Source organism: Jaculus jaculus, chromosome 1 (assembly GCF_020740685.1).
Source record: "Jaculus jaculus isolate mJacJac1 chromosome 1, mJacJac1.mat.Y.cur, whole genome shotgun sequence".
Lineage (NCBI taxonomy): Eukaryota > Metazoa > Chordata > Mammalia > Rodentia > Dipodidae > Jaculus > Jaculus jaculus.
The window spans coordinates 145,301,607-145,328,274 of record NC_059102.1 but is presented as its reverse complement, the minus strand read 5'-3'; the positions used below and the strand labels follow the sequence as shown (position 1 = coordinate 145,328,274).

At 45.1% G+C, this 26,668-nt stretch overlaps 2 protein-coding genes and 1 non-coding gene across 8 annotated transcripts in view; 1 reads left to right on the top strand and 2 right to left on the bottom strand.

Annotated features, from left to right (window-relative positions):
- Positions 1-12,018, bottom strand: part of Nup214 (nucleoporin 214) — a 110,258-nt gene extending 98,240 nt beyond the window's left edge. For 5 of the 6 annotated variants that reach the window (XM_045149919.1, XM_045149901.1, XM_045149926.1 and 2 more), the window contains exons 1-5: positions 11,870-12,018; positions 3,196-3,391; positions 2,469-2,617; positions 1,285-1,483; positions 403-473 (exon numbers count right to left, since the gene is read on the bottom strand). In XM_045149919.1, coding sequence (XP_045005854.1) covers positions 403-473; positions 1,285-1,483; positions 2,469-2,617; positions 3,196-3,391; positions 11,870-11,914 — 660 coding nt within the window. In that variant the 5' untranslated portion in view covers positions 11,915-12,018. Of the gene's footprint in view, positions 1-402; positions 474-1,284; positions 1,484-2,468; positions 2,618-3,195; positions 3,392-11,508 lie in introns of all 6 variants that reach the window. The other variant, XM_045149938.1, reaches the window with a different exon arrangement.
- LOC123458197 lies at positions 4,701-4,804 on the top strand. Its single transcript, XR_006635495.1, has one exon. It is a non-coding gene; the product is annotated as a U6 spliceosomal RNA (small nuclear RNA).
- A 3,235-nt stretch (positions 12,019-15,253) lies between the features above and the next one.
- Aif1l (allograft inflammatory factor 1 like) overlaps positions 15,254-26,668 on the bottom strand; it is a 31,394-nt gene continuing 19,979 nt past the window's right edge. Inside the window, exons 5-6 of the mRNA XM_004671755.2 lie at positions 20,209-20,371; positions 15,254-17,974 (exon numbers count right to left, since the gene is read on the bottom strand). Coding sequence (XP_004671812.1) covers positions 17,887-17,974; positions 20,209-20,371 — 251 coding nt within the window. The 3' untranslated portion in view covers positions 15,254-17,886. The remainder of the gene's footprint in view (positions 17,975-20,208; positions 20,372-26,668) is intronic.

The window sequence follows — 26,668 nt, the reverse complement described above, 5'->3', positions numbered from 1 at the left end:
AATAAAATTTCCTTTTTTGTAGTGCTAGGGATCAAACCCAAGGCCCCATGCATGCTAGATAAGCACTGTAACAGTGAGCTATATCCACAGCCATAAATTATTATTATTATCATTATCATTATTATTATTATTATTATTGCTTTTCCAATGTAGGGTCTCACTCTGGCCCAGGCTGACCTGGAATTCACTATGTAGTCTCAGGGTGGCCTCAAACTCACAGCAATCCTCCTACCTCTGCCTCCCGAGTGCTGGGATTAAAGGTGGGCGCCACCATGCCTGTCTAGCTTTTCTATTTAAGTTACCTACTGTGTGGGAGATGCTTTGGTACCATTTTTGTTACTTTTTTTCCTACTAAAAAGCAATTTATTGGGGGGGGGGCTGAAGCCCAACACAGTAACTTACAGGAAGATACTGGACCACAGTTCCGTTCTGTTTTCCTGCTGCCAGCTGCTTTCCTTTGGGACTCCAGCACACTGGAAAGAGAAAGGTGCCAGTGAAAATCTGAAGAGTATGCCACTAAGACCTACCACAGCCAGCTACATCACCAACACTTACCCTTCCTGTCAGTCTGCAGGAGGCCATATGATCACCCCCCCCACCAAACCAGCAAAGAGAAAAGCACAGCTGCTTTAATGATATGAGTCTATTACGACTTGCCACTGGACCACCCAACTGAAAGGTATTCATGCTTTTTCAAGAGTACTGCCCAGAAAATACTAAACTCAGGAAATTATAGTCTTTAGATGAAACAAGGAGATAGGAAAAGGTGTTCAAATATCAAGAAATCAATCTCTTGTTCTGTTTGTTATTTCTAATTCTTTTCCCATGGAAGTAAAATGACTTCCAGAGGGTAACTCTTAGATTCAGAAAATTTTTTCTCAAAAGCACAATTCTAAATCAGCATTATCAAAATTCTTTGGTCTCCCAATAACCCAAGCACATTCAAATGAATTCATGCTTGCTGTTTGGCTTCAAGGACATTAACTACGGAAACAGAGAAGACTTTCCATTGCTAGCTGCCCTTCAGGTCCACTTATACTTCCAGATACTAGTTTGTTTGTTTTGTTTCATTTTTTTTTGAGGTAGGATCTCACTCTAGCCCAGGCTGACGTGGAATTCCCTATGTAGTCTCAGGATGGCCTCAAACTCATGGCGATCCTCCTACCTCTGCCTCCCCTGTGCTAGGATTAAAGGCGTGCTCCACCACGCCCAGCTCCAGATACTAATTGTTAAATAGATTCCTATTACTGTGTATATTGCTAGGAGAAAGCCTTGGTTACCCACCACATGTCACTGCTGCTGAGGGAGGAAGAGTGGCATGCACTTTTACTGCTTCTGTAACATGCAGGACAGTAATACTGCCATCAGCCAGACAAACTGCCACCATGGTAGACACAGCAGGGTTCCACTTCATATCAATCACCTTGCCTCCAGTGTCCTTCAAGAGCTTGTGATGGGCAAATGGGCACTTTGGCTGTTTAGCCTTTGAAAATAAATGCACAAAATCAAAATAAATTAATAAATTAATGAACACAGAGGCAACTACTGAATATGCAAGTTTTCTTAAATGATAGTCCACATTTCCCCATAACCAAGAAATAAAATAGATTTGGCTCAACATTGCACTTTTTTGGTTCTACTACCCTCAGAAGGATTGCTGCAGAGATGCAAATGCAAAGTCATCAATAGACAGCAGCTGTAACACTCAACCTTGGTTCTACCTCTTAGCATGCTGGGACCTTGGACAGTTACTTGGTGGAGAATATTGCAAGGCATTGGCTTGTTTGTTTTATTTTCTTGAGACAGTCTTGTCTAAGAAGGCTGGCTTGGCCTCAAGGTCACCACTGTCTTCCTGCCTCATCCTCCAGAGTGCTAAGGATTGCAAGTATGTGCCACCATGCCTAGTTTGTGTTACTTAAACTCTTTAAAATCTTTTTTTCAAGGGCTGGAGAGATGAGTCAGTGGCTAAAGATGCTTGCTTGCAAAGCCTGCAGCCTTCGTTCAATGTTGTAGTACTCATGTCAAACTAGATGCAGAAGTGGCACCTGTATATGGTCCAAGAACCTTAAGTTACAAAGCCTCTATGGTTGGTTGACTAGTATGTAAATGAGAAATTTTAACACCTTGGAGCAAGGAGTATAATAAAATAATTTATTTAAATTCCTTCTATCTTTTTTTGTTGTTTTCAAGTTAGGGTTTCACTCTAGCCCAGGCTGACCTAGAAATCACTCTGTAGTCCCAGGCTGGCCTCAAACTCACAGTGATCCTCCTACCTTTGCCTCCCAAGTACTAGGATTAAAGGTGTGCAACACCATGCCTGGCTAAAATTCCTATCTTATAGACATTTAACTTTATAGGCAAGCAGTTTTTTGTGTGTGTGTTCCATATTTTAATCTAGAAAAAAGGGAATTCCTGTGAAGAAATGTCCTTAGGTTCCCATGTTGGCAATACAGTTTACAATAGCTTACCTCATTTGAGAATGTCCGAACATCATAAAAAGCGATGACGGAGCCATCACTGGACGTCATGCACATAGAAAGTGTGAGGTTATCACAGCTTAGGGCCAGGTGACATATGGGGAATTTCACAGGAACAACCAAGCTTTGGACTTTATCAACTATGAAGCCACAAAAGGAAAAGAAGAAAACAGCATGTTCTAAGCAAGCAGCCATAATCTCTTTATGCCCAAGTTAATATGAAATAATTTTTGCATCTATATAAATATATACCCCGATACCTACCTATGCAGAGTAATCTTAACTTCCCCAATGACACATTACATATCTCAGGGACAATTCCCTAGTCGAACTGTGGCTGTTACCCTTGCTGAAAATGCTTTTGCTACAATGCCCCAAATAGTACATGTTCTCATTTGTTTGGAAGGTACTACTGTGCCAACTAACAACTACTATAACAAAACCCTTCTCCTAGAGAGCCAGGGCTTAAATTCAACATAGCAAAAAGAACAACCTGGCACAGTACAAGCTCTTCTTTCCTCTAACTCATTCAAGCAGAAATACATGTCAGAGGAAGTCTCTACAAGGGCTTCTGGCACTCTACCTGGAACTCAGTCACTTTAAGGGGCAATCTTAGGTTCAAAAGCTGTTTTTATTTAATGTTAGAACAATGCCTTGGGGCTTAAGGCATGCCACCGTGGCCCTCTCTTAGCAACACCACATAAATTGAGGAACATACCTATTTTATTGGGATCATCTCCAGGTTTATTTTGAATAAGAAGGTTTTTAGTAGGAAAAACTTGCAACCCATTGGTTCCACCAGCAAAGACGAGGCCATACTTGTTGGATATGGCAAGCAGACTGGAGCGTTCCTTGGGCAACTCCTCAGGGGAATCAAAGAGTCTCACCTTCTTCAGCGCTCTAAACTGAAAATCCTGTTTAGGAGGATCAATATTATAAATATTAAGATCAATTTGGGGAAAGGAAGAAACTACATCACAGACCCAGCTTAAATATAACAAAAATATACTTATTCCCCTAAGGCCAATTGTCTGGTTTTAGACTCTCTGTATTTAAGGTGGTACATGACATAATGCTCATTAACTTTTTTACAGTAGTGTTTATTGTATAAAAATTTTTTTAAAGCAGGATGTGGTGATGCACGCCTTTAATCCCAACACTCGGGAGGTAGAAGGATCACTGTGAGTTCGATGCCAGCCTGAGACTACATAGTGAATTCCAGGTCAGCCTGGGCCAGAGTAAGACACTACCTAGAAAAAAAAAAAAGAGTTGGTCATGCTGCTACAGCACTTGGGAGAGAGGTAGGAGGGTTTAAGGCTAGCCTGGGGCTACAAAAAGAATTCCAGTGCCTGTGCTAGAGTAAGACCCTACTTTGAAAAATCAAAAGTAACAACAACAAAAAGGGGGGGGGGGGTATGGAGAGATGGCTTAGCAGTTAAGGTGCTTGCCTCTGAAGCACAAGGACCAGGTTCAATTCCCTAGTGCCTATAGAAACCACAGGCACAAGGTAGTGCACGAATCCAGAGTTTATAATGGCTAGAGGTCCTGGTGTGCCCATATTCTCTCTCTCAAACTGGGCATGGTGGCACACGCCTTTAATCCCAGCACTCATGAGGCAAAGGTAGTTGGATCGCTGAAAGTTCAAGGCCACCCTGAGACTGTTGAGTGAATTCCAGGTCAGCCTGGACTAGAGTGAAACCCTACCTTGAAAAACCAAAAACAAAAACCCTAAAGCCATAATCAGAAACTGGGATGGGGTAGCGCACGCCTTTAATCCCAGCGCTTAGGAGGCAAAGGTAGGAGGATTGCTGAGAGTTCAAGGCCACCCTGAGAGTACATAGCGAATTCCAGGTCAGCCTGGGCTAAAGTGAGACCCTATCTTGAAAAACAACAACAACAAAAAATTGTAATCAAAAGTTGTTTTCAAGCGGGGCGTGGTGGCACATGCCTTTAATCCCAGCACTCGGGAGGCAGAAGTAGAAGCATCACCATGAGTTCAAGGCCACCGTACATAGTCAATTCCAGGTCAGCCTGGGCCAGAGTGAGACCCTATCTCAAAAAACAAAACAAAACAAAAAAAAAGTTGTTTTCTTTTTTTTTCGAAATAGGGTCTCACCCAAGTGCTGGAACTAAAGGCATGTGCCACCATGCCTGGCAGAAGTTGCATCTTTATAATTCATCAAAATGTTGCAGAAAAGTGAGACCCTGCTTCAAAAAAAAAGTGCTTGCTTCGGCAGCCATATATTAAACTTGGAACAATACTGAGAAGATTAGCATGGCCCCTGCACAAGAATGAAATGCAAATTTGTGAAGTGTTCCATATTAAAAAAAAATACGTAAGAACTAAATAGAGAGTTCTCAAAAGAAGAAATACGAATGGCATATAAGCATCTAAAAAAACGTTCTACGTCACTAGTCATCCGGGAAATGCAGATTAAAACTACATTTAGATTCCATCTCACTCCTATCAGATTGGCTACCATCATGAAAACAAATGACCATAAATGCTGGCGAGGATGTGGAAAGAGGAATCCTACACTGTTGGTGGGAATGCAATCTGACCCAGCCATTGTGAAAATCAGTGTGGAGGTTCCTAAGACAGCTAAAAATTCCTAAAAATTTATTCATAATAGCTGGGAAATGGAACCAGCCTAGATGTCCCTCAACTGATAAATGGATAATGAAGATATGGCACATTTATACAATGGAGTTCTACTCAGCGGTAAAGAAAAATAAAGTTATGAAATTTGCAGGAAAATGGATGGATCTGGAAAGGATTATACTAAGTGAGGTAACCCAGGCCCAGAAAACCAAGCGTCGCATGTTCTCTCTCATATGTGGATCCTAGCTACAGATGACTGGGCTTCTGTGTGAGAAGAAAAAAAACTCAGTAGCAGAGGCAAGTAAGCTAGAAAAGAGATAGAAAGGGAAGAGAAAGGAAGGGAAGGGGGTACTTAATAGGATGTTATTCTATATATGTAAGTAGAAGAATAGATTAATGGGGGTGAAAAATTATTACACTTGTGGGGGTGAAAAGGCCCAAAGTGAGGTCAGGGGAAGATTGAATAAAGGAAAGGTAGAGGGAGGGCTACTCAAAATCTAAGAAAATATAAATAAATCATATAGAATCCTACCTTTTTGGACAATGGTACACTTAGGAGCCATAGATTGTTGCTAGAAAATTTTCAGTGCCAGGGATGGGATACCTTCCAGTGAGTTGTTGGCCAGGGAGGTCCCTGATGACTCCAAAACATTATAGGCCATTGCCAAGGCCCTTGGTTTCCCACCAGAAATAGATGGTAAGACCCTATTGCTGAAGACTCCACATACTTGGGCTGCAAGGCCACTGAGAAATCCTGCTGGAACTGAGCTGATAACCTCTTCCATGTAGACCAGCTGACAGAAAGCTGGAAGAAGCCATTCTGCATGCAGTTCAATGGGAAAGAGAAATTACCAGTGAAGATACTCATCAGTGGACACTGCAAGCCTTATAATTGGCCAACCAGGCCAAGTGAGCCAACGGGTGCAATAGTGGCACATCTGTTATGGGGGAAACCGACTGCCTTCTAATTGGACTGGAGGCCCGGCTCTAGGGGAAGTGAATACATCCCTGATATTGAAAACTTAAAACAGGGGTTGTCATGAGCCCTAGGGGTATAACATCTGCTGTTGTCTGGCCAAATGTATATACTATGCTTATCAAACTGCCCAGTAAGCACTTCTGCTAATGTTCACAACCTAATAGTAATGCTACTTTCATTTTTGGTTGAGAATCTTCTCTTTTCTGATGGCAATGACCTTGGGACAACTTAGAAGGTATCATGGTGATGGAAAGAAATTACCACAATGCTCAATACTGCAATATCTGTATCACACCTTCCAAGGCTCAGGGTCTAATGCGGAAGAGGTGGCGGAAAGAATGTAAGAGCCAAAGGAAGGGCAGGACTCCATACAACATGCTCCCTCCAGACACAAAATGGCCTGGATATCCATGGCCTCACAGACTACCTGCATAAGACCATCATAAGAGGAGGAAAATATCCAGACATCAAAAGTAAAAGAGAGACTGATTGAGATGGGAAAGAGGTATGATGGAGAGTGGAGTTTCAAAGGGGTAAGTGGGGAGAGGGAGGGTATCACGCTGGGGTATTTTTTATAATCATGGAAGTTGTTAATAAAAAAATTAAAAAATTTAAATAAATAAATAAAAAAATTTTAAAAAGAAAAATATATGGGCTGGAGAGATGGCTTAGCGGTTAAGCGCGTGCCTGTGAAGCCTAAGGACTCCGGTTCAAGGCTCGACTCCTCAGGACCCACATTAGCCAGATGAAAAGGGGGTACACGCATCTGGATTTCGTTTGCAGTGGCTGGAGGCCCTGGCATGCCCATACTCTCTCTCTCTCTCACTCTGTCTCTTTCTCTGTCAGTTTCTAATAAATAAACAACAACAAAAAAAAAACACGAAAAAATATATTTAAGGGCTAGAGAGATGGCTTAGCAGTTAAAGCATTTGCCTGCAAAGCCAAAGGACCCAGGTTCAACTCCCCAGGATCCACATAAGCCAGATGCACAAGGGAGCGCATGTGTCTGTAGTTTGTCTGTAGTGGCTGGAGGCCCTGGCACACCCATTCTCTCTCTTTCTCTGTGTGTGTGTCTTTCCCTCTCTCACAAAAATAAATAATTAATTAAAATAATTTTAAAAAACGGGTGTATTTAAGGTGGTACATGACATAATGCTCATTAATTTTTTTCATTAGTGTTTATTGTATAAAAAAATTTTAAAGAGAATTGGTCATGCTGGCACAGCATTGGGAGACAGATGTAAGAGGATCACCATGAGTTTGAGGCCACACTGAGACTACTGAGTGAATTCCAGGTTAGCTTGGGCTAGAGCAAGACCCTATCTCAAAAAAAAAAAAAAAGATATCTACAAGGCCTTCCTTGACTATTCCATCTTACACTGATCTTTCTTTTCTAAATTCCTAGTTATTTTTAATGTCTGAGTCACCACATGGCTACATTTTATTAATAGCCTTGTTCCGTTTCATGGCATTACACTGCCTCAAGACCTAGTGTAGGGTTTAGCAACCTACTGTTAATTATTGAAAGCATTATCCATCTGCACTCTTGAGTTCTAATTTCCACTGCAGTATTCAACAAATATATACTGAAACAACTACTGCAGAAAGATGACCAAACCCCAAGAATTGGCCTACTTGTATTATGTGTGAGCAAAACTATCTTAGTAAAAAAAAGAAAAATATGGTCAATTTCTTAGTGTTTAAGGTCCTTAGACCTAACAAAACCTAGTCCATGACGACAAGTGAAACACAAATCCAATACAAGCTACAAAAAGGCAAAGCATGGCTTGTCTATTCACTTCCATGGCCTCATCTCATAACACTCCACTTCCCTTATAAAAGTGTGCCACTGATGCCACCAACACTGCCAGCCCCACCTTTACCTATAACAGTTTTAGTTTCCTTCAATTTTCATGCTTCTTTGTGGCTTGGAGCTTTTAGACATGATTAGCATGGAAATGTTCCTTGACCTTCTGTCTGACCCCCCTCCCCCAGTCTCTTATGAACTTATCTGTTTTCAAAAGCAATGTTTAGTGTGTACTACCCTAAGAACATAGGTAACAGAGTTGAGAAGATGGCTTAGCAGTTGGAGGTGATTGCTTGTAAAACCTGCTGACTAGGGCATGACTCACCAGCATGCACATAAAGCCAGATGCACAACACTGTGCATGGGTCTGCAGTTCATCTGCAGCTGCAAGAGGCCCTGGTTCACCTTTGCTCACTTGCTCTCTCTTTCACACACACAAATAAACAAAAATATTTAAAGAAGGAAGTTGAGGGGGAAAAGTTGCAGAAGGTTACCTAATATATCTCACCATCTCTCCCCACCCGGCCACACACACACACACACATTAAGTCTAAACCTATCTTCAAGTCAAGATTTTAGTGAAAAGAATATGACAGCTGGGTGTGGTGGCACATACCTTTAATCCCAGCACTTGGGAAGCAGAAGTGGGAGGATCACCAAGAGTTCGAGGCCACCCTGAGACTACATACAGAATTCCAGGTTATCCAGGGCTACAGTGAGACCCTACCTCAAAAAACAAAAATAAATAAATAAATAAATAAATAAAGAAAGAAAGAAAGAAAGAAAGAAAGAAAGAAAGAAAGAAAGAGAATAGGACAGCTGTAAGAGAATTCCTTTTTGTACAGGAGTAGTGTTTCATAGAGAATCCCTAATACCACACCACCCATACACTAATTTCTTTGGATTCTGTGCTTAATACATATTTTCTAAAAGATCAACCAAAATATTCTTTCTTAAAAAATATTTATTGTGGGGGCTGGAGAGATGGTTTAGCAGTTAAGGCTTATGCCTAAGGACCTCCTGGTTTGATTCTCCAGGTCCCACATAAGCCAGATGCACAAGGTCTAGAGTTCATTTGTAGTGGCTAGAGGCCCTGGCGTGCCCATTCTCACTCTCTCTCCTTCTCTCTGTCTCTAATAAATAAAAAAATAAATAAAATCTTTAAAAAATTTAAATACACACACACTTATTTATTTATTTATTTATTTATTGTGGGCTGGAGAGATTGCTTAGTGGTTAAGGTATATGCCTACGAAGCCTAAGAACCCAGGTTCATTTCTCCAGGTACCATGTAAGCCAGAGGCACAAGGTGGCACATGTGTTGAGTTAGTCTATAGTGGCTGGAGGCCCTGGTGCACCCATTCTTACTCTTTTCTCTCCCTCTCTCTGTCTCAAATAAATAAGTTTAAATATATATACACACATATATGGGGGGAGGGAGGGAGATGGGGGGAAGGGGGGTAGACACACACACAGAGACAGAGAGGGCTGTTAAGATGGCTTAGCAGTTAAGTGCTTGCCTGTGAAGCCTAAGGACCTCAGTTCAAGGCTCGATTCCCTAGGACCCATGTAAGCCAGATGCACAAGGTGGCACATGCATCTGGAGTTCATTTGCAGTGGCTGGAGGCCCTGGCATTCACATTCTCTCTATATCTATCTGCCTCTTTCTCTCTTTGTGTCTGTCTGTAGCTCTCAAATAAATAAAAAAAAGTTTTAAAAAATTATATACACACATATATTTTATACACACACACACACAATGTATTTCTTTATTGGGGGTGGGAGAGATTGCTTAGGAGTTAAGACACTTGCCTGGGAAGCCTAAGGATGCAGGTTTGATTCCCTAGTACCATATAAGTCTGATGCACAAGGTGATACATGCTTGTGGAGTTTGTTTAAAGTGGCTATAAGCCCATTCTCTCTCTCTCAAATAAATAAATAACATATTTTTAAAAAAAAATTTAGTGAGCCAGGCGTGGTGGTGCACGCCGCTAATCCCAGCACTTGGGAGGCAGAGGCAGAAGGATCTCCATGAGTTTGAGGGCAGCCTGAGACTCCATAGTGAATTCCAGGTCAGCCTGGACCAGAGAGAGGACCCTATCTTGAAAAGCAAAACCAAACAAAATTATTGAGAGAATGAATAAGTGTATGGGCGCAGCAGGGCCTCCCACAACGGCACACAAACTCCAGACACATGCACCACTGTGTGCATCTGGCTTTATGTGAGTACTGGGGGATTGAACCCAGTCTATCAGGCTTTGCAACCAAGTGCCTTTAACTGATGAACCATCTCTCCAGTCTCCAAAATCTTTTTTTTTGTGTGTTTATTTTTATTTATCTTTTATTTGAGAGCGACAGAGAGAAAGAGGGAGAGAGCGAGCACGTGCCAGAGCCTCCAGCCACTGCAAATGAACTCCAGACATGTGCACCCTCTTGTACATATGGCTAACTTGGGTCCTGGGGAATCAGGAGGCCTCAAACTGGGGTCCTTAGGCTTCACAGGCAAGCGCTTAAATGCTAAGCCATCTCTCCAGCCCAGTCTCCAAAATATTCTTAATTGAAACTGATTATGGTGAGCACAAATTCATACAGCTTTCCAGGTGACACCACACTATGCTTACATAAATGAAGAAAATTCCTATGATTCTCATCCTAATACTCTCAATAATGCTATCGGGTCTTAATGGCCTGGGTATAGAGAGCTAATGGAATGGAGGGGAACAGAAGAGTTCCCATTCCTGGGATGGTCAGTAATTCAAAGGGAGACCATTATGTTCCGTCTGTAGCTGTAAGGCCTCTTCTTCCTTCCACACTAGCATAGTTATGGATGTGACACACACTCACTAGCGGGTTCACAGGCACTGGTGAGGAGAATCATTGCTTTAAATACGACATACATCTCTCTCCCCCAGATGAATTTTAGCCTTTTGCTGTTCATACAACCCCTCCTGCAACTTTCTTTTAGCTTTGTGTTTAAAATAGCTGTCTGTATTTTCAATCTGCTATAGCATGAATAACAACTGTCCTAAATAATCATTAAGAGGTGGTTTCCCACCTAACCCCCACTACAGTCTCATGGCCCTCCTTTTAGTTTCCTGACATTGTGCCGATTCTGAGTGCTAAAAATGGTCTTCCTGGTCCAAGTAACTAAAGGTTTGAACTCCACCTTAGGTAAGCCTGGACCACTTTTGAGCATGAGTAATAGAAGCATTAGGAAGTGAGAATGGGGCTGGAGAGATGGCTTGGCAGTTAAGGTGCTTGCCTGCAAAGCCTAAGGACCCATGTTCCACTCTACAGATCCCACATAAGCCAGACACACAAAGGTGAGGCAAGCACAAGATCACACATGCCCTCTAGGTAGCGGAAGCGTGTGGAGTTCAATTACAGTGGCTGAGGCCGTGGCACACCAATCCTCCCTCTCTCTTAAAAAATAAAAAAATTTTAATTAAAAAAAAAAGTGAGAATGGAAGCCGTGGTGGTGGTGCACACCTGGTATTCCAAGCACTTGGCAAGTGGAGGCAGGACGATCAGGCATTCAAGGTCAGCTTCCTCTACATGGAATTTTGACACCAGCCTAGGGTGCATCAGACCCTGCCTCAAAAAATAAAAAAGAAAAGAAAAACCCTGAAGGTCGTAAGCGCACCTGGGTTTCGACCCCGTGAACGATGTGATGGATCAACTGCTTTCTGAGCCTCAGTCGACTTCTGGGCAAATAATATTCGCAGAGCTACGGGATGCCCACCACAGTACTTCGCACACAATAATAAACAGTTGTTACTAGCACTGTGGCGACCACCATACGGAAGTGTCTGGGGCAACTCGAGAGACGTGCCCCGGCCCACCGAGGGGACAGGTCAAAGCGCGCCCGGCGGGGCCCTCACGCCGGGTTCCGAGGCGAGCAGGTGAGAACTCTGAACGCGGTTCAACTGTTCAAGCAGCAGGCGGGGCGCCAAGGCAAGGCCAGGACTAAGGAAAGAATGGGAGTCCCCCGGCCAGTCTCTGACCTTCATCTCTCGCTCCGGGATCACGGTATCCATCTCGTCTCCCATCGCGCCGCCCTCAGGGTGTTCAAGCAGCAGCCGCGGCCGCCCGCGGGGTACGAGCCCACACACACAGTTACAGGCCTCTCGGGCACCAACTTCCTGCCTTCGGCGCCCCCGGCGCGCGGAAGATGACGCACTTCCGGCGCGCGCGAGTGACGTCAGCCGGCCGGCCTGCAAGTGCGTTCCCGGAGAGCGGCGGCGGGGAGCGCAGCAGAAGTCGCGCGCTCGCCTGGACGGAGGCTCTTATTGGCCCGTCCTGGCAGGGGGTGTGACCTTATGGTTCGCGCTGGCACGCGGGAGCATCCGGCCCCCGCCTCCCAACACGCGATTTGTTGCCTACCAGTTTCGTTTCCTGAGGGGAACGCTGCCCTTGTTCCCTCTTGCCCTTGGTGGCCCCTAGATGCGGGGCTGTCAGCCGAACGCTTTGAGAAGTTAGGAATTTGGAAATAGTTCTCGAGGAGAGCTTTTTGAGAACCGGGCATCGGTCTCCATAGATGGCTAGGCGGTCCAAGGCGCTTGCTGCAAAGTCTTGATGGCCCCGGGTTCAGTTCCCCATACGCTCTCTCAAGTAATTTTTTTTTTTTTTTTAAATAAAGGGCTGGGCTGGGGAGACGGCTCTGCTGTTAAAGGCGCTTGCTTGCAAAGCATTAGATCCCTGGTTTGATTCTCCAGTACCTACGTAAAACCAGATGCACAAAGTGGCACATTGTATCTGGAGTTCATTTGCAATGGCAGGAAGCCTTGGCGTGCTCATACTCACTCTCTGTGTCTCTCTCAAACAAATAAAAGTATCTTTAAAATATTTAAACAAATAAAAGGAGTCTGGGAGCTGGGCATGGTGGTGCACGCCTTTAATCCCAGCACATGGGACGCAGAGGTAGGATTGCCTTGAGTTCAAGGCCATCCTGAGACTACATAATGAATTCCAGGCCAACCTGGACTAAGAGTGAAACCCTACCTCAAAAAAAGAAAAAAAAGAAAAAGAAAAAGAAAGAAAAGGAGGCTGAGAGATTTGCTCAGGGGTTTAAAGACGCTTGCTTGCAAAACCTGCCAGCCTGCGTTCCAGTTCCTAGTATCCACATAAAGCCAGATGTACAAATCATTTGTAGCAGCAAACGGTTCTGGCAAGCACCTACTCTCAAATAAAATATTTTTTCTTAAGAAAAGAAGATCCGAGGCTGGGGAGATGGCTCGATGGTCAGAGGAGCTAGCTTGGAAAGCTTGCTGACCTGGGTTTGATTCCCCAGTAACCACATAAAAGCAGATGCACAAAGTGACACATGCATGTTTGTAGGAGAAAGAGGCTCATATTTGTCTACACTACCTCTCTCAAAAAAAAAAAAAAATAGAGCTGGGAGCTGGAGGGATGGCTTAGTGGTAAAGGAGCTTGCCTGCTAAGCCAAAGGAACCAGGTTCGCTTCCCCAGGACCCACATTAGCCAGCTGCACAAGGGGGTGCATGCATCTGGAGTTCATTTGCAGTGTCTGGAGGCCTTGATGCGCCCATTCATTCTCTCTCTCCCTCTTTCTCTGTCAAATAAATAAATAAATTTTAAAAATAGAGCCAGGTGTGGTGGCTCATGCCTTTAATCCCAGCACTCAGGAGGCAGAGGTAGGAGAATTGCCATGAGTTCGAGGCCAGCCTGAGACTACATAGTGAATTCCAGGTCAGCCTGAGCTACAGTGAGATTCTACCTTAGAAAACCAAGAAGTAAATAAATCAATTAATTAATAAGAAAGAAGGAAGAGAGAGAGAGAGAGAGAGAGAGAGAGCTGGAAATATGGCTTAGTGGTTAAGGGTCTTGCCTTCAAAGCTTAAGAACTCGTGTTCAAATTTCCAAGTCCCAGACACAGTGGCAGAAGTGCGCAATGTCGCACATGTGCACCAGGGGGTACACGTCTGCAATTCATTTGCAGCAGGCTGAAGGTCCTGATGGGCCCATTCTTCCTCTTTCTCTCTCTCCCTCTTTCTCGCTCAAAATAAAATTAAAAAGGAAAAGTCAGGCATGGTGGCAACACTCTTTTAATCACAGCACTCCGGAGGCAGAGGTATGAAGATTGCTGTGAGTTCAAGGCCAGCCTGATACTACATAGTGAATTCCAGGTCAGCCTGGGCTAGAGCAAGACACTATCTCAAAAATAAATAACAGGAAAAGTGAGGCAGAGAGGCTCAGAAGGTGGTGGACTGGGGTGTGCCACGGGGGACCTCTGGGTCCAAAACTGAAAATGGGAAAAGGACAAATGATTACCTTTGCTTATACCTTTCAATCATTTCCAGAGCAAAAGCCATAACCACTTCTGATGATGAATTTGTGCTCAGTGTTTTGGTTTTTCTTTTGGCAGCGGGTGTGTGTTGGGGGGGGGGTGGAGGTCCGAGGACAGCTTTCAGTGTCATTCTTCACTTCTCACCTTGTTTTAGGCAGGCTCTTGTTCATCGCTGTATTTGCTAGACTCGCTGGCCCCAGGGCTTCCAGGGAATCCTCCTGTCTCCGCTTCCCATCTTGTCATGACTGGGTTGGGATTACAAGTATGCTCATACTACAGACACCAGTTTTACATGGGTTCTGGAAATCTGAACTCAGCAATCCATGCCTTATCCACTGAGCCATCTCCCCAGCCCCTGAATTTTGCACAATATATTTTAGGTAAGGTATCTCCTTTAACCTACAAGGTTTCCTGATGACCCAGAGGCTTACTAACACTTAACTGATGAAATGAGGGAAGCACAAAACTAACAAGACTTTCTAGTGGCTCTCAGTCAGAAAGTGGAAGCATAATTAGAATTCTGATCACCTACCTACATATTGATTGAGATTACACAGTCCTGTGTAGAAAAAACTTCTGGAGAATTAATACATGTTCCAGTACAGGTTCCTAAATCAGACCCAGTGGTTTAGCTCTAGGGGACCACCTTCTGTGGCTTACTGATGGATTTATTTATTTATTTGAAAGACAGAGAGAGAGGTAGATAGAACAGTCGCACCAGGGTCTCCAGCCACTGCAAAGGAACTCCAGATGCATGTGCCACTTTCTGCATCTGGTTTACATGGGTCCTGGGGAATTGAACCTGGATCCTTTGGCTATGCAGTCAAGCACCTTAGCTGCTAAGCCATTTCTCCAGCCCTTGCTGATAGATTTTTAATAATGGGTTTCTTGGCTTCAAGCCTACTTCTCATTGTAAAACAAGAATAGTATAATCAAGCCTGTCTTAGACAGCTATGAGAACACACAAGATTTAGGTGTCTCAGACCAGGAGACCCTCATTCAACTGGCTGCTGTTAGGTAGCTCTTCAGAATCTGCTGAGCCCAGAGAGCCAGCTCCAAGAAGCACGAAGAAAGACGTTGGTTAAGTTTGTCTGGTTTATTTCAAACTGTAGAGATAACAGTCCACCCTCCACACACACAATTTCATTCACCTGAATCTGCCTGACAAACTTCTGAGTCCTAGGGACACAGCCATATTTGACAGTTCCCACGTAGATGGTTACAAAAGTTAGACTTGGTCTTTTTCAGAAATAAGACACTTGATGCCCTAAGAAGCTGAACACTTAGCTAGAGAAGAGTCCTAGAAACCCTCTTCCAAGAGTCATTCTTGAGGCACCCCTTACACAGGGACTGAGTTCTAGGAATCAGCAAAGGGACTAATAGGTTCTCGGCTCAGGCCATGAGAGGACCATCTCCAGAGGCTGGAGGCACACCAGCATGCTCTCCTCCCTTGTGGAGGTGCCTAGAATGTCATAAGCTGTGAGTGGAACCCATTGAAAAGAGCCTGGCTGCTTCTGCCTCTCTCTCCCAAGATCGGGCTTGCTGACTGTGACAGTCTAAGATCCCAGGCTGCCCAGAGAGAGAAGGCAGAGGGATAGGGTGGGAGTAGGGAATTGCTAATCTAAACATCTCAGAAAAGAAGGCAGCGGAGGAGATATGGGTAGGTAGGGCTTTATATTTACAGTGAGGAATGTTACTAGGGTTTAAATTTCAACCAGGCCAGTGCACAAGCAGCAGCTTCTTACAGTTGAGATCAGCCAGTCATAGCCAAATACTCTTGCTCCTGAACTGGTTGAGACCAGAGGATTAACCTGAGCTGGCCATGTCATGCCCAGCCTGCTTTGCTCTCTCAAGCTGCTATGGGAAAACACCCTGGGTGCTGGGCTGTGGGGCACTGAGGAGCCACCAGAAGTCCACAATGGCCCAATAGCCCCTGATCTTTGACACATGCGCTTTTCACAAAGGCTTCTCCAAAACTCTTGACAATTCTTGAGCCCAACTAGAATTTCCAAGAGTACAGATATAGATATTCTATATCCCTCCCTTCCTGACATCCACCTTACTGTCATTGGCTGAGTCTAACACCCCAGCAGACCCACATTTACATGAGTCTGACCATTTCACTGCTGGGTTCTGAACTCTTTGCTGTATAGCAGGTACTTAAGAGATATGTGCAATGAATGAATAAATGAATGCATTTGAGTTCTGAGTCACAAGGAACAGAACTCAAGAATATAGGCAGGGTCCAGGCCTAGGTCCCCACTCAAGGTGAGATGGGTCAAGTTTGACACCAGACTGCATAAGAAGCCCTCTCTGCAGCTCAGCCAAGAAGACATAGGGAAGCCAACTGCCAATGCAAGCCTGGCTGATTCAGAGGAGGCCAGGCCTGGGGAGGGCCTTCCGAGTGAATAAAGCATTTCTCGAGTACTGGGTTAGGAGAATGCCTTCTCTACCTTTCCCCATTGACTAAGGCAGCCCACAACAGAGGTGAGGAGTGGGCAGGGCACCTGACCACTGGGTCTTCAGTCTAGGCTCTTCCATCTTCAGATGAAACCCCTTGGCCTTGGGCAAGGCACTTAACAACGCTGTGGGCTGGCACAGTGAAATGAGAAGACTGGCCCAGCTTGAGCTACAAGGGTGGATCAGAGCTCTCAAATCTTGCGAGTCCATAAGCAAGGCCACGGGCGACAGTCCAATCCCCAAACTCCAGGTCTTGAGCGACTTGAAGAGAGAGACACGAGCTGGACCCAGCACATGTCGGGACTGAGCAGGAAGAGTTAAAGCTTGTAAGAGGCTCTCAATAAATATCTGTTGAATGAGTGTGTAGGGAAGGAAGGCAAATGGAGGCAGCGTAGCTGGGGTGCAAGCATTTTGCAGTCAGAAGGCCAAGCTGTTTCTCCCATCCTGAAGGCTCAGCAACCTCACTGGAAGGTAGCACTGTACTGAGCTGACCCCTCCCCAGAGACCTCGGCCCTCCCTCTACCTTCCAAAGCCCTTTGCTGCCCGAACCAGAGGCAGTTGTGCTCCACCTTCCCTCTGAGCTGCCTGCGAAGAAGATATGGCCAAGAGAGCAAGGCCAGAAGTTCCTCCCCGTCCTTCTTGAAGGGCTCCAGTGACCCCCTCTCCTTCCCACCTGGTGTTCATGTCAGTGAGGATGAGTAGAGGTGTGGACCACAAACGATCAGTGATAGCAGAGGGTCCCTGTCCTGGACTACCCAGGAACAATGACAACACAAAGCTGCCCGAAGAACCCTAAAGAGACCCTACAGCCAAATGTCTATTTAAGGTCTTATAACAGTGGGTCGTTTTCACTAAGTTCCAGCCTGCAGCCTGAACTTAGCTTGGAAACCTTCTAGGAAGAAACTACGTATGTGTATTTGTGTGTGTGTATGTATGTATACATAAAATCATCTTCAGGCATGGGAATACAGGCTTCCAGCCTCCGTGCTCCAGCCTTGCCCTCTTCAGGTTTTGGTTTGATGTCAGCCCTCTGCACAGGGAGGGCAGGACCAACAGGAAGCGGGGAGGAAGGATACCTGAGATTCAGGGTTCCCCAGCCCAGAGCCTCTATAAGGCAGGTAACCTGTGCTTTTGAAAAGAGATGGGTGAAAAGAAAAACAAATTAACCCACAATGATGAAATAAGACAAGTCACAGTGAGTCAAGAGGGAAGAGGAAGAACAGGGAAGGGAGCCAGGGAAGTCCAGATGGGTCCTCAGGGCAGGCTGGCGATGTCTCTCTCTGGAGGAGGGCCAACTGGCTTGGGGTTGCTCTCATTGGCTTTTCCTTCAAACATCATAACTCTGGTTTGGAATAAAGGCAGAAAAAATATTAAACCACTATTAATCTTCACTCCATGCAGAAGCTTCCCCAGCCTTGCCATCTGCAGAGTCCTTGACAAAAATGCCCTCAATCTATTCTCAGGTACATCAGGAAAGCCCATGCTCACAGCTGAAAGAGGCTACTGGACCCACTTTACTGCACACTCAATCCAAGGAAGAGGCAGGGACGACCCTCGCGGCTTCTTGTTTCTAAGCCATGTACATTCCCCTCTGCAGGTTTGCTAGAGAAGGGTGAGCTGGGCCAAGGCTCTGCTCAAAACCCCTTCAAATCTTCAAAAACATCCCCACTCTTCTGTAAGTTGAATTTGAGGGGAAGAGACTAGAGGTTCAGAAAATAACCTTGCAGAGACATTGCCTGCCCTACTGCTTCCTAGCTGGGTGACTCTAGCCAAATGTTCAACCTTTCTGGTCCTCAGCATTGCTTTTTTCTTTTGGTTTTTCAGGGTAAGGTCTCAAACTAGCCTAGGCTGACCTGAAATTCACTATGTATTCAAGATGGCCTTGAACTCACAGCAATCTTCCTACCTCTGCCTTCTGAGTGCTAGGATTAAAGGCATGCGCCACCACTCCCAGCTCTCATCCTCAGCATTACAAAAATATATATATTTTTTTCAAGCAGAAAGAAAGAATGAGAAGGAGTACGTGAATGAGTGCACCAGGGCCTCTTGCCATTGCAAACCAACTCCAGGCACATGCGCCACTTTGTGTATATGGCTTTACATGGGTACTGGGGAACCAAGCCCGGGCCATCAGGCTTTGCATAAGGGCCTTTAACTGCTGAGTCATCTCTCAAGTCTGACTGTCAGCATTCTTATGTATAAGTAGGCAAGCTATAAGCTCTGGCAAGGCTGAAACATGGGTTCATGAGCCAGTGCCTGGGCCTCCGTGAGTCTTTATGGACTCCTTCATAAAGTGAGATGGGTATAGCCCCATTTTTATTTATTTATTTTTGTTTTTTCTAGGTAGAATTTCTCTCTAGCTCGGGCTGACGTATAACTCACAGTGATCCCTCCTACCTCTGCCTCCCGAGTGCTGGGATTAAAGGTGTGCACCACCACACCTGGCCCGTCTTTGTACTTTCAAGTACATATTAGATGTTTGCCATCAGCTGGGCTCTAGGCTTTAGGCTGATATCGCCACATATCTAACTCCCCAGAACAATATATCACAGCAGATGTGTTATCACCCCCACTTTATGGTAAAGAAACTGAGGTTCAACCAGGAATAGTGGTGCACACTGTAATTAATCCCAGCACTTTGGAGGGGGGAAATAGGAGGGTCACATTTTTAGCAAGTTCCAGAGCAACCAGGGCTTTTTAGCAATACCCTGAGGACCGCATCTCGTGGCTCATGTCTATAATCCCAGAAGAGTTGCAGTAAGTTCCAGGCCAGCCTGGGACTACACAGTGAGTTCTAGGTCATCCTGGGCTAGAGTGAAACTCTGCCTTGAAGAAACAAAAGCACATGGGCTGGAGAGATGGCTTAGCGGTTAAGCACTAGTCTATGAAGCCTAAGGACCCTGGTTCGAGGCTCAATTCCCCAGGACCCACATTAGCCAAATGCACAAGATGGCTCATGCATCTGGAGTTCGTTTGCAGTGGCTGGAGGCCCTGGAACACCTATTCTCTCTCGCTCTCTCTCTGTCTCTCTTTCTTTCTCTCTCTCTCTGTCCCTCTAAAATATATAAAAAAATTAAAATAATTTTTTTTAAAAGCTCAGGAGCTAGGGAGGTGGCTCAGCAGTTAAACACACTTGCTAACAAAGCCTGCTGGCCTGGGTTTGATTTCCTAGTACCCAGATACACAATGTGGCACATGTATTTGAAGTTCATTTGCAGCTGCAAGAGGCCCTGGTGCACCCATTTATTTCTTCTCTCTCCCCCCCCCATAAACAAATGAATGAAGAAGAAAGTTTAGTGCCATCATCACCTTACTGTTGCCACTCACAGAGCCTCTGATCTGGGCTGTGTCAGTCTGCCCAAAGCAGGCTGATTTTCCCTGCAGGACATTAGTACAGGCTCACTTGAAAGACAAGGAAAACAAAAAAAGGTTCAGAAAACTCAAACTGTTCGCTCAGCTAATGGTACAATGAGATTACCACTGGCCGGGCAATGTCCGAGGTGCCCTGAGTCCAGGACCTCTCCCCCAGGACTTCCTTGCCTTCCAAGCTCCCATGAGAGGTGAGGAGGTACTCACAACTTGAGAACAGCAGACCGCTTGCCCAGCATCATATTCACAAAGTCTCGGTAGGAGATGGTGTCACTGACGCCACCTGTCACTTCTGAGATCATCTTCTTCATCTCCAGGTGGGTCTTGGGGACCCCCAGCTTCTCCATCATCCTCTTTAAAGACATCAGGTCTGACAGGAGGAAAAGCAGAGCTTCTCAGTGGAGACAGGCCACTGAGGCCCTGCAGTGAGCCAGAAGTGCCCCCTTTCTATACCCCACAGGGAAAGTAAGCAGCCTTCTCGTCACTGAGGGCTGTAGCCAGTGGTACAGCTCATAGGGGAGAGAATAAGCCCTCTACCCTCCCTGCTCTCTTCAGAGGCAGTAGAGGGTAGTGGGTAGGGATCTGACCATCAACAGTCAGACTTTATTATTCCTAGCTATAGAACCTGGGGCAGACTGCTTCACCTTCCTAAACCCTGCTCTTATCAACAGTAAAAGGGGCTGCTGGGAAGCAGATGGTACACACCTATAATCCCAGTAGTTGGGAGGCTAAGGCAGGAGGATTACTGCAAGTTTTGAGGTCAACATGAGCTACACAGTGAGGCCATCTCAAAAAAAAAAAAAGAAAGAAAGAAAGAAAGAAAGAAAGAAAGAAAGAAAGAAAGAAAGAAAGAAAAAGAAAAATGCTATGGGGGGGCAGAGTTAGGGTGACTGGACTCCTGACGGTGAAAAGAGCAGAAAAGTTTATTCTTGCTAGAAAGCCAAGATCATCTGACTTCTTATCTTTTATCTAGTTCCCTAGAGACCAGCTTTTCCACAGTCAGGACCCCTCCTGGGAGGGAGGTCTTTCATAGGATTTAAACATTGTGGTAGGTCAAGTTCAGCCCCCAAAACTTGGTGCCAGAGCTAACCTCTTCCTGAGACAGCCCCTAGCCCCAACCAACCAGCTGGTCCTCTGATTCACCTGGGTCAAAAGATATCCCACCTCCCTAAGGTTATAAATACCTGTGCAAGGGGAGGGCAGGCTCTGTCTGTCTTTTTGATCACTTGGGGACTTTCAGCTGTGGGTGATTTTTTTCCTTCCGCTGGGCTAGTTCAGCCCAGGCCCAGGCCCAGCCAGGAGGGCCCCCTATCCCTAACTCTCCTCATGGGTTCTTTATCTCCTCAGGTCCCCCCATGGTAGAAACTCCTTAAAATGTGGCATTTTAAAAATCATTCTCTTAAGCCAGATGTGGTGGTGTACACCTTTAATCCCAGTACTCGGGAGGCAGAGGCAGGAGGATCACCATGTTTTCAAGGCCACCCTGAGACTACATAGTGAATTCCAGGTTAGCCTGGGCTAGAGTAAGACCCTACCTCGAAAAAAAAAAAAATCATTCTCTTAAATCTAAAATTGCCAATTCTTTGGTTAGTTTACAAATATAAACTCAGGGATTGGGGTTCCAGGAAGTGGCCCAGAACCCCAATTTCCCCATTACACTATGGAGATGGCTCAGTGGTTAAAGGCACTTGCTTACAAAGACTGCTGGCCTGGGTTCAGTTCATTCCCTGGTACCCACATAAAGCCAGAAAGTGGCACATGCATTTGCAGCTCCAAGGCCATGACATGGTATTCCCTCTCATTCTCTCTCCTAAGTAAAAATAAAAATTAAAATTAAAAATTAAAAAGCAAGAAAGGAAAGGGAAGAAAAGTGAGGAAAGAGCTCCTGTGTTCATTTAGAGGCATGGTGTGTGAGAAGCTGGCTCAGTGGGCACTCAGGGTTGGGGTGAGCTAAAGTACTCAAGGTAAGGTTGGCCCCAAGCACTGAAAGGCAATCTCTTGGGCATAGCATGGCAGAGACCATTGCCACCTGCCACTTCCACCCTGCTGTCCTAGGGCTATGCCAGGAAGAGGGAGCCAAAAATATCCCTTAGAGCAGGAAAGGCAACAAGAGAAGAAAATGCCAGAAAAACAAGGATAGAAATCAGTAAGTCACTCCACCCCAGGAGCCTCTGCCTGACCTCTGGGCTCCCACCAAGATCTGAGGCAATTTCCTGGGGATTGTTCACAGTGAACAATGGATCAGCAAAAGGAGGGTGGGGAGCCAGGCTGGGCAGGGGGAGATACTGGAACTGTGAACAGGAGTGAAGGGGGTAGGATTGGTGCCAGGTCCAAAGGTGCCAGGATGTCTTGGCCTTTCTCTTTTTTTTTTCTTTCTTTCTTTCTTTCTTTCTTTCTTTCTTTCTTTCTTTCTTTCTTTCTTTCTTTCTTTCTTCCTTCCTTCTTCTTTCTTTCTTTCCTTCTTTCTTTCTTTCTTTCTTTCTTTCTTTCTTTCTTTCTTTCTTTCTTTCCTTCCCTCTCTCTCTCTCTCTCTCTCTCTCTCTCTTCTTTCTCTCTACCCCCTCTCTCTTTGAAGCAGGGTATCACTCTAACTAAGGCTGACCTGGAACTCACTCAGCAGCCCCACGCTGGCCTTGAACTCACTGCCTACCTCAGCCTCTCGAGTGCTGGGACTAAAGGCGTGCACCACCACACCTGATTGTCTCAGCCTTTCTGAACACTAGGTAGCTTCTGTAGCAAAGAATGACAGGACTGCACAATGCTCACCAGAATCAGAACTGGCAAGACTCTGGAAGGTACTTAGCAGCATGCCTCAGAACCCTCTGGTCTACCACATTTTATCATTGGCCAGATTTGCTCTAAATAAATGACCAGCTAGAGGCCCAAGATTCATGTGCAGAGATGTTTTTCATGGGCTTATTAATAACTGTTAGAATAGGATGTCAGAAACAAGGTGCAGTGATGCATGCCTGTGATCTCAGCTCAGCAGACTGAGGCAGGAGGACTGCCAGGAGTTTGAGGTCAGCCTAGTCTATGTAGTGAGTTCCAAGCCAGAAAGTATGAGTGCCTAGTTCAAAAGAATGGGGGTGGGGGGAGGCTGGGATGGTGTTCAATTTGGTAGAGTTCCTGCTTAACATGCATGAAACCCTGGGTCCAGTCCTCAGTATCACATAAAGCTGGGCTTGTTGGCACATTCCTGTAAACCCAGAACTTGAGGTGGAGGCAGGAGGATCAGAAGTTCAAGGTCGTTCTGGGCTACATAATAAGTTTGAAGCCAGACTAGAATGCATGAAACCCTGTCTCAAAGGGACCTGGGGAGATAAGTTAGTGGTTAAAGAAACTTGTTTACAAAATCTGCTGGCCTACGTTCAGATCCCCAGCCACGTATGTAAAGCCAGATGGGCACTGGTTTGCAGGAACAAGAAATCTTGGCTGGCATACATGTACGCGTGTACACACACAGGCACATGGAAACAAATAAAAATTAAATAATAAACTAAAATAAAATGACTCAAATGGCACATATTTGGACCTTGGCTGGATATATTTGAGACCCGTTCCTGCCAGGGAAAGCCCTGAGCTGTGATTTGTTCACAAGTCAAGGCCAGGCTGGGTCCTGGGCCTGTTCCCCATCGTTGAGGGCCTGGCAAATCCTCTTTTCTCTCTGATGATTTTCCCATTACAAAATGTGCCTTTAATATGATGGAGAATGGAGTTTCCAAGGGGAAAGTGGGGAAGGGAGGGTATTACCATGGGATATTTTTTATAATCATGGAAGTTGTTAATAAAAAACATTTGAAAAGGAAAAAAATGTGTCTTCAAAATATCCTGGATACCCATGACCTCACAGTGCCTGACACTACCTACACAAGACCATCATAAGAGGAGGAAAAGATCATGACATCAAAGTAAAAGAGAGACTGATTGAGATGCGGAGGGGATATGATGGAGAATAGAGTTTCAAAGGGGAAAGTAGGGGGAAGGAGGGTATTACCATGGGATATTGTTTATAATCATGGAAGTTGTTAATAAAAATTTGAACAAAAAAAATGTGCCTTAACTCTACTGGTGAAGATCAAGCTATGGTTTCCTACAGGGATGTAAGTGCCGTGGGACATTTGAACCTCTTCACCATCACCTGGATGGCTGGATGTATAGGGTGTGTTGGATGTGAGAATCAATGTCTATGAAGCCCCATGTGAACGCCAGGGCACAGTACTGGGAAGACAGGCTTGGGCTGAAGAAATCACCATCCCATGGATCAAGGATTCGAGAAGCATCTGCAGGTGTAGGCAGGATGCAGTGCCCTCCACCTGAGCCCCTGTGCCTCTGAGGCAGGGGGAGGCTGAAGCAGGCAGGATGAAGCATCTTGAGGAGTCTGAGGTGGTGGAGCTGAAGCAGGAGGCAGAAGAACCTGGGCTACATGGGCTTGAGGCAGGACAGAGGCAAAATCGAGGGAACGTGGGAAGGAAAAGGAGCCCTTGCCCCCGGGGAACTGGTTTAAGCCTCTTCCTGGCTAGGATCAAAGAATTTGACACGACTGAAAAAAAAATTGCTCTGAAGACTGTCTGCACAGAGACATCATCCCCTTTTCTGAGAGAGGTTTCACACAAGTGTTAGAATACCTAGTAAGCCATGCTTAAGGCCAGGAATATTTGACCTTTGAATTTAAACTTCCCCAAATGCCTTGTTCTTCTATAAATCTATTTTTCTGAGAAAAATCTCACAAATAAGATTAGGAACCATATTTATAGTCACATTCACATGCATACACTCCACACACATGTATACACACACACACACACACACACACACAAAATAAAATAAAAATAATCATATTTATGTGGCTAATATTAAGATATCTAGGGTGGGGCATGGTGGTGCCCATAATTCTAACACTCAGGAGGCAGAGGTAAGAGGATCATTGAGTTTATGGCCACCCTGAGACTACATAGTGAATTCCAGGTCAGCCTGAGCTAGAGCAAGACCCTACTTTGAAGAAACAAAACAAGCCGGGCGTGGTGGCACAGGCCTTTAATCCCAGTACTCAGGAGGCAGAGGTAGAAGGATCGCCATGAGTTCAAGACCACCCTGAGACTACATAGTGAATTCCAGGTCAGCCTAAGCTAGAGTGAGACTCTACCTCAAAACAAAACAAGGCAGGTATGGTGGCACACACCTTTAATCCTAGCACTCAGGAGGCAGAGGTAGGAGAAAAAAAGATATTTAGGACTGGCTGGAAAGGTTTCCTAGTGGTTAGGACACTTGCCTGCAAAGCCAAAGAACCCTGGTTCAATTCCCCAATACCCATGTAAGCCAGATGCACAAGGTGGCACAAGCATCTGGAGTTCGTTTGCAGTAGCTAGAAGCTCTGGCACACCCATTCTCTCTATCTGCCTCTCTCTGTCAAACAAATAAATATATTTGAATGTGACTCTTGATAAGCCCACTCTTCCTGAGTGTGTGCTACTGTTCTTCCTTTTTAAGTTGAAGTTTAGTTAAAAAAAAAAAAAGTTTTTAGGAGCTAGCCATGGTGTCGCATGCCCAATACTTAGGAGGCAGGGGTAGGAGCATCACTGTGAGTTCAAGGCCAGCCTGAGACTACATAGTGAATTCCAGGTCAGCCTGGGCTAGAGTGTCTCTACCTTGAAAAACCAAAAAAAAAAGGTTTTAGGGGCTGGAGAAATAGCTTAATGGTTAAGACACTTCCCTACAAAGCCAAAGGACCCTGGTTCAGTTCTCCAGGACCCACATAAGCCAGATGCACAAGGGGACACATATCTGGAGTTCGTTTGCAGTGGCTGGAGGCAATAACACACCCATTCCCTCTGTCTCTTTCTCTCGGTCTTTCTCTCTCAAATAAATAAAAAATAAAAATAAAAAAAGGTTTTAATATAGATTTAAATACAGAGTGGGTGATGAGCTGGAGAGATGGCTTAGTGGTTAAGGTGCTAGCCTGCAGAACCTAATGACATGAGTTCAATTCCCCAGTACCCAAGTAAAGACAGATGCAAAAGGTAGCACATGCATCTGTAGTCCATTTGCAGAGGGTCTTGCTCTAGCCCAGGCTGACCTGGAATTCAGTTACCCTTTGGGCTACATTAGTCTTTAGCCTTTATATTTTTTGGCTGGCATGCCCATTTTCTCTGTCTCTTTCTCTCTCTCTCCTTGCAAATGAATGAGTGAATAAATAAATAAGTGATAAGAGAGATTAAGGAAGGATAGTTGCCAGGCATTGTGGCTTATACCTTTAATCCCAGTACTTGGGAGGCTGAGGTAGAAGGATTGCTATGAGTTTGAGGCCAGCTTGGGCTAGGGTGAGTTCCAGATTAGCCTGGGTTACAGTGAGACTCTACCTTAGAAATATGAAAGGACTGGATGTGGTGGTGCTCACCTCTGATCCCAGCACTCAGGAGGCAGAGGTAGGAGGATCACCATGAGTTTGAGGCCAGCCTGAGACTGCATAGTGAATTCCAGGCCAGCCTGGGCTAGAGTGAGACCCTACCTTGAAAAACCATATATATGTAAAAGGAAGGGAGGAAGGAAGTGAAGGAGGGAAGGGACAGTAGCACATGTCCCAGACTAGGTAGGGTGTATCAGGTCACTCATGTTACTGTCTTTTTAAAAAATTATATACATATATTTAATATATTTATTAGAGAGACAG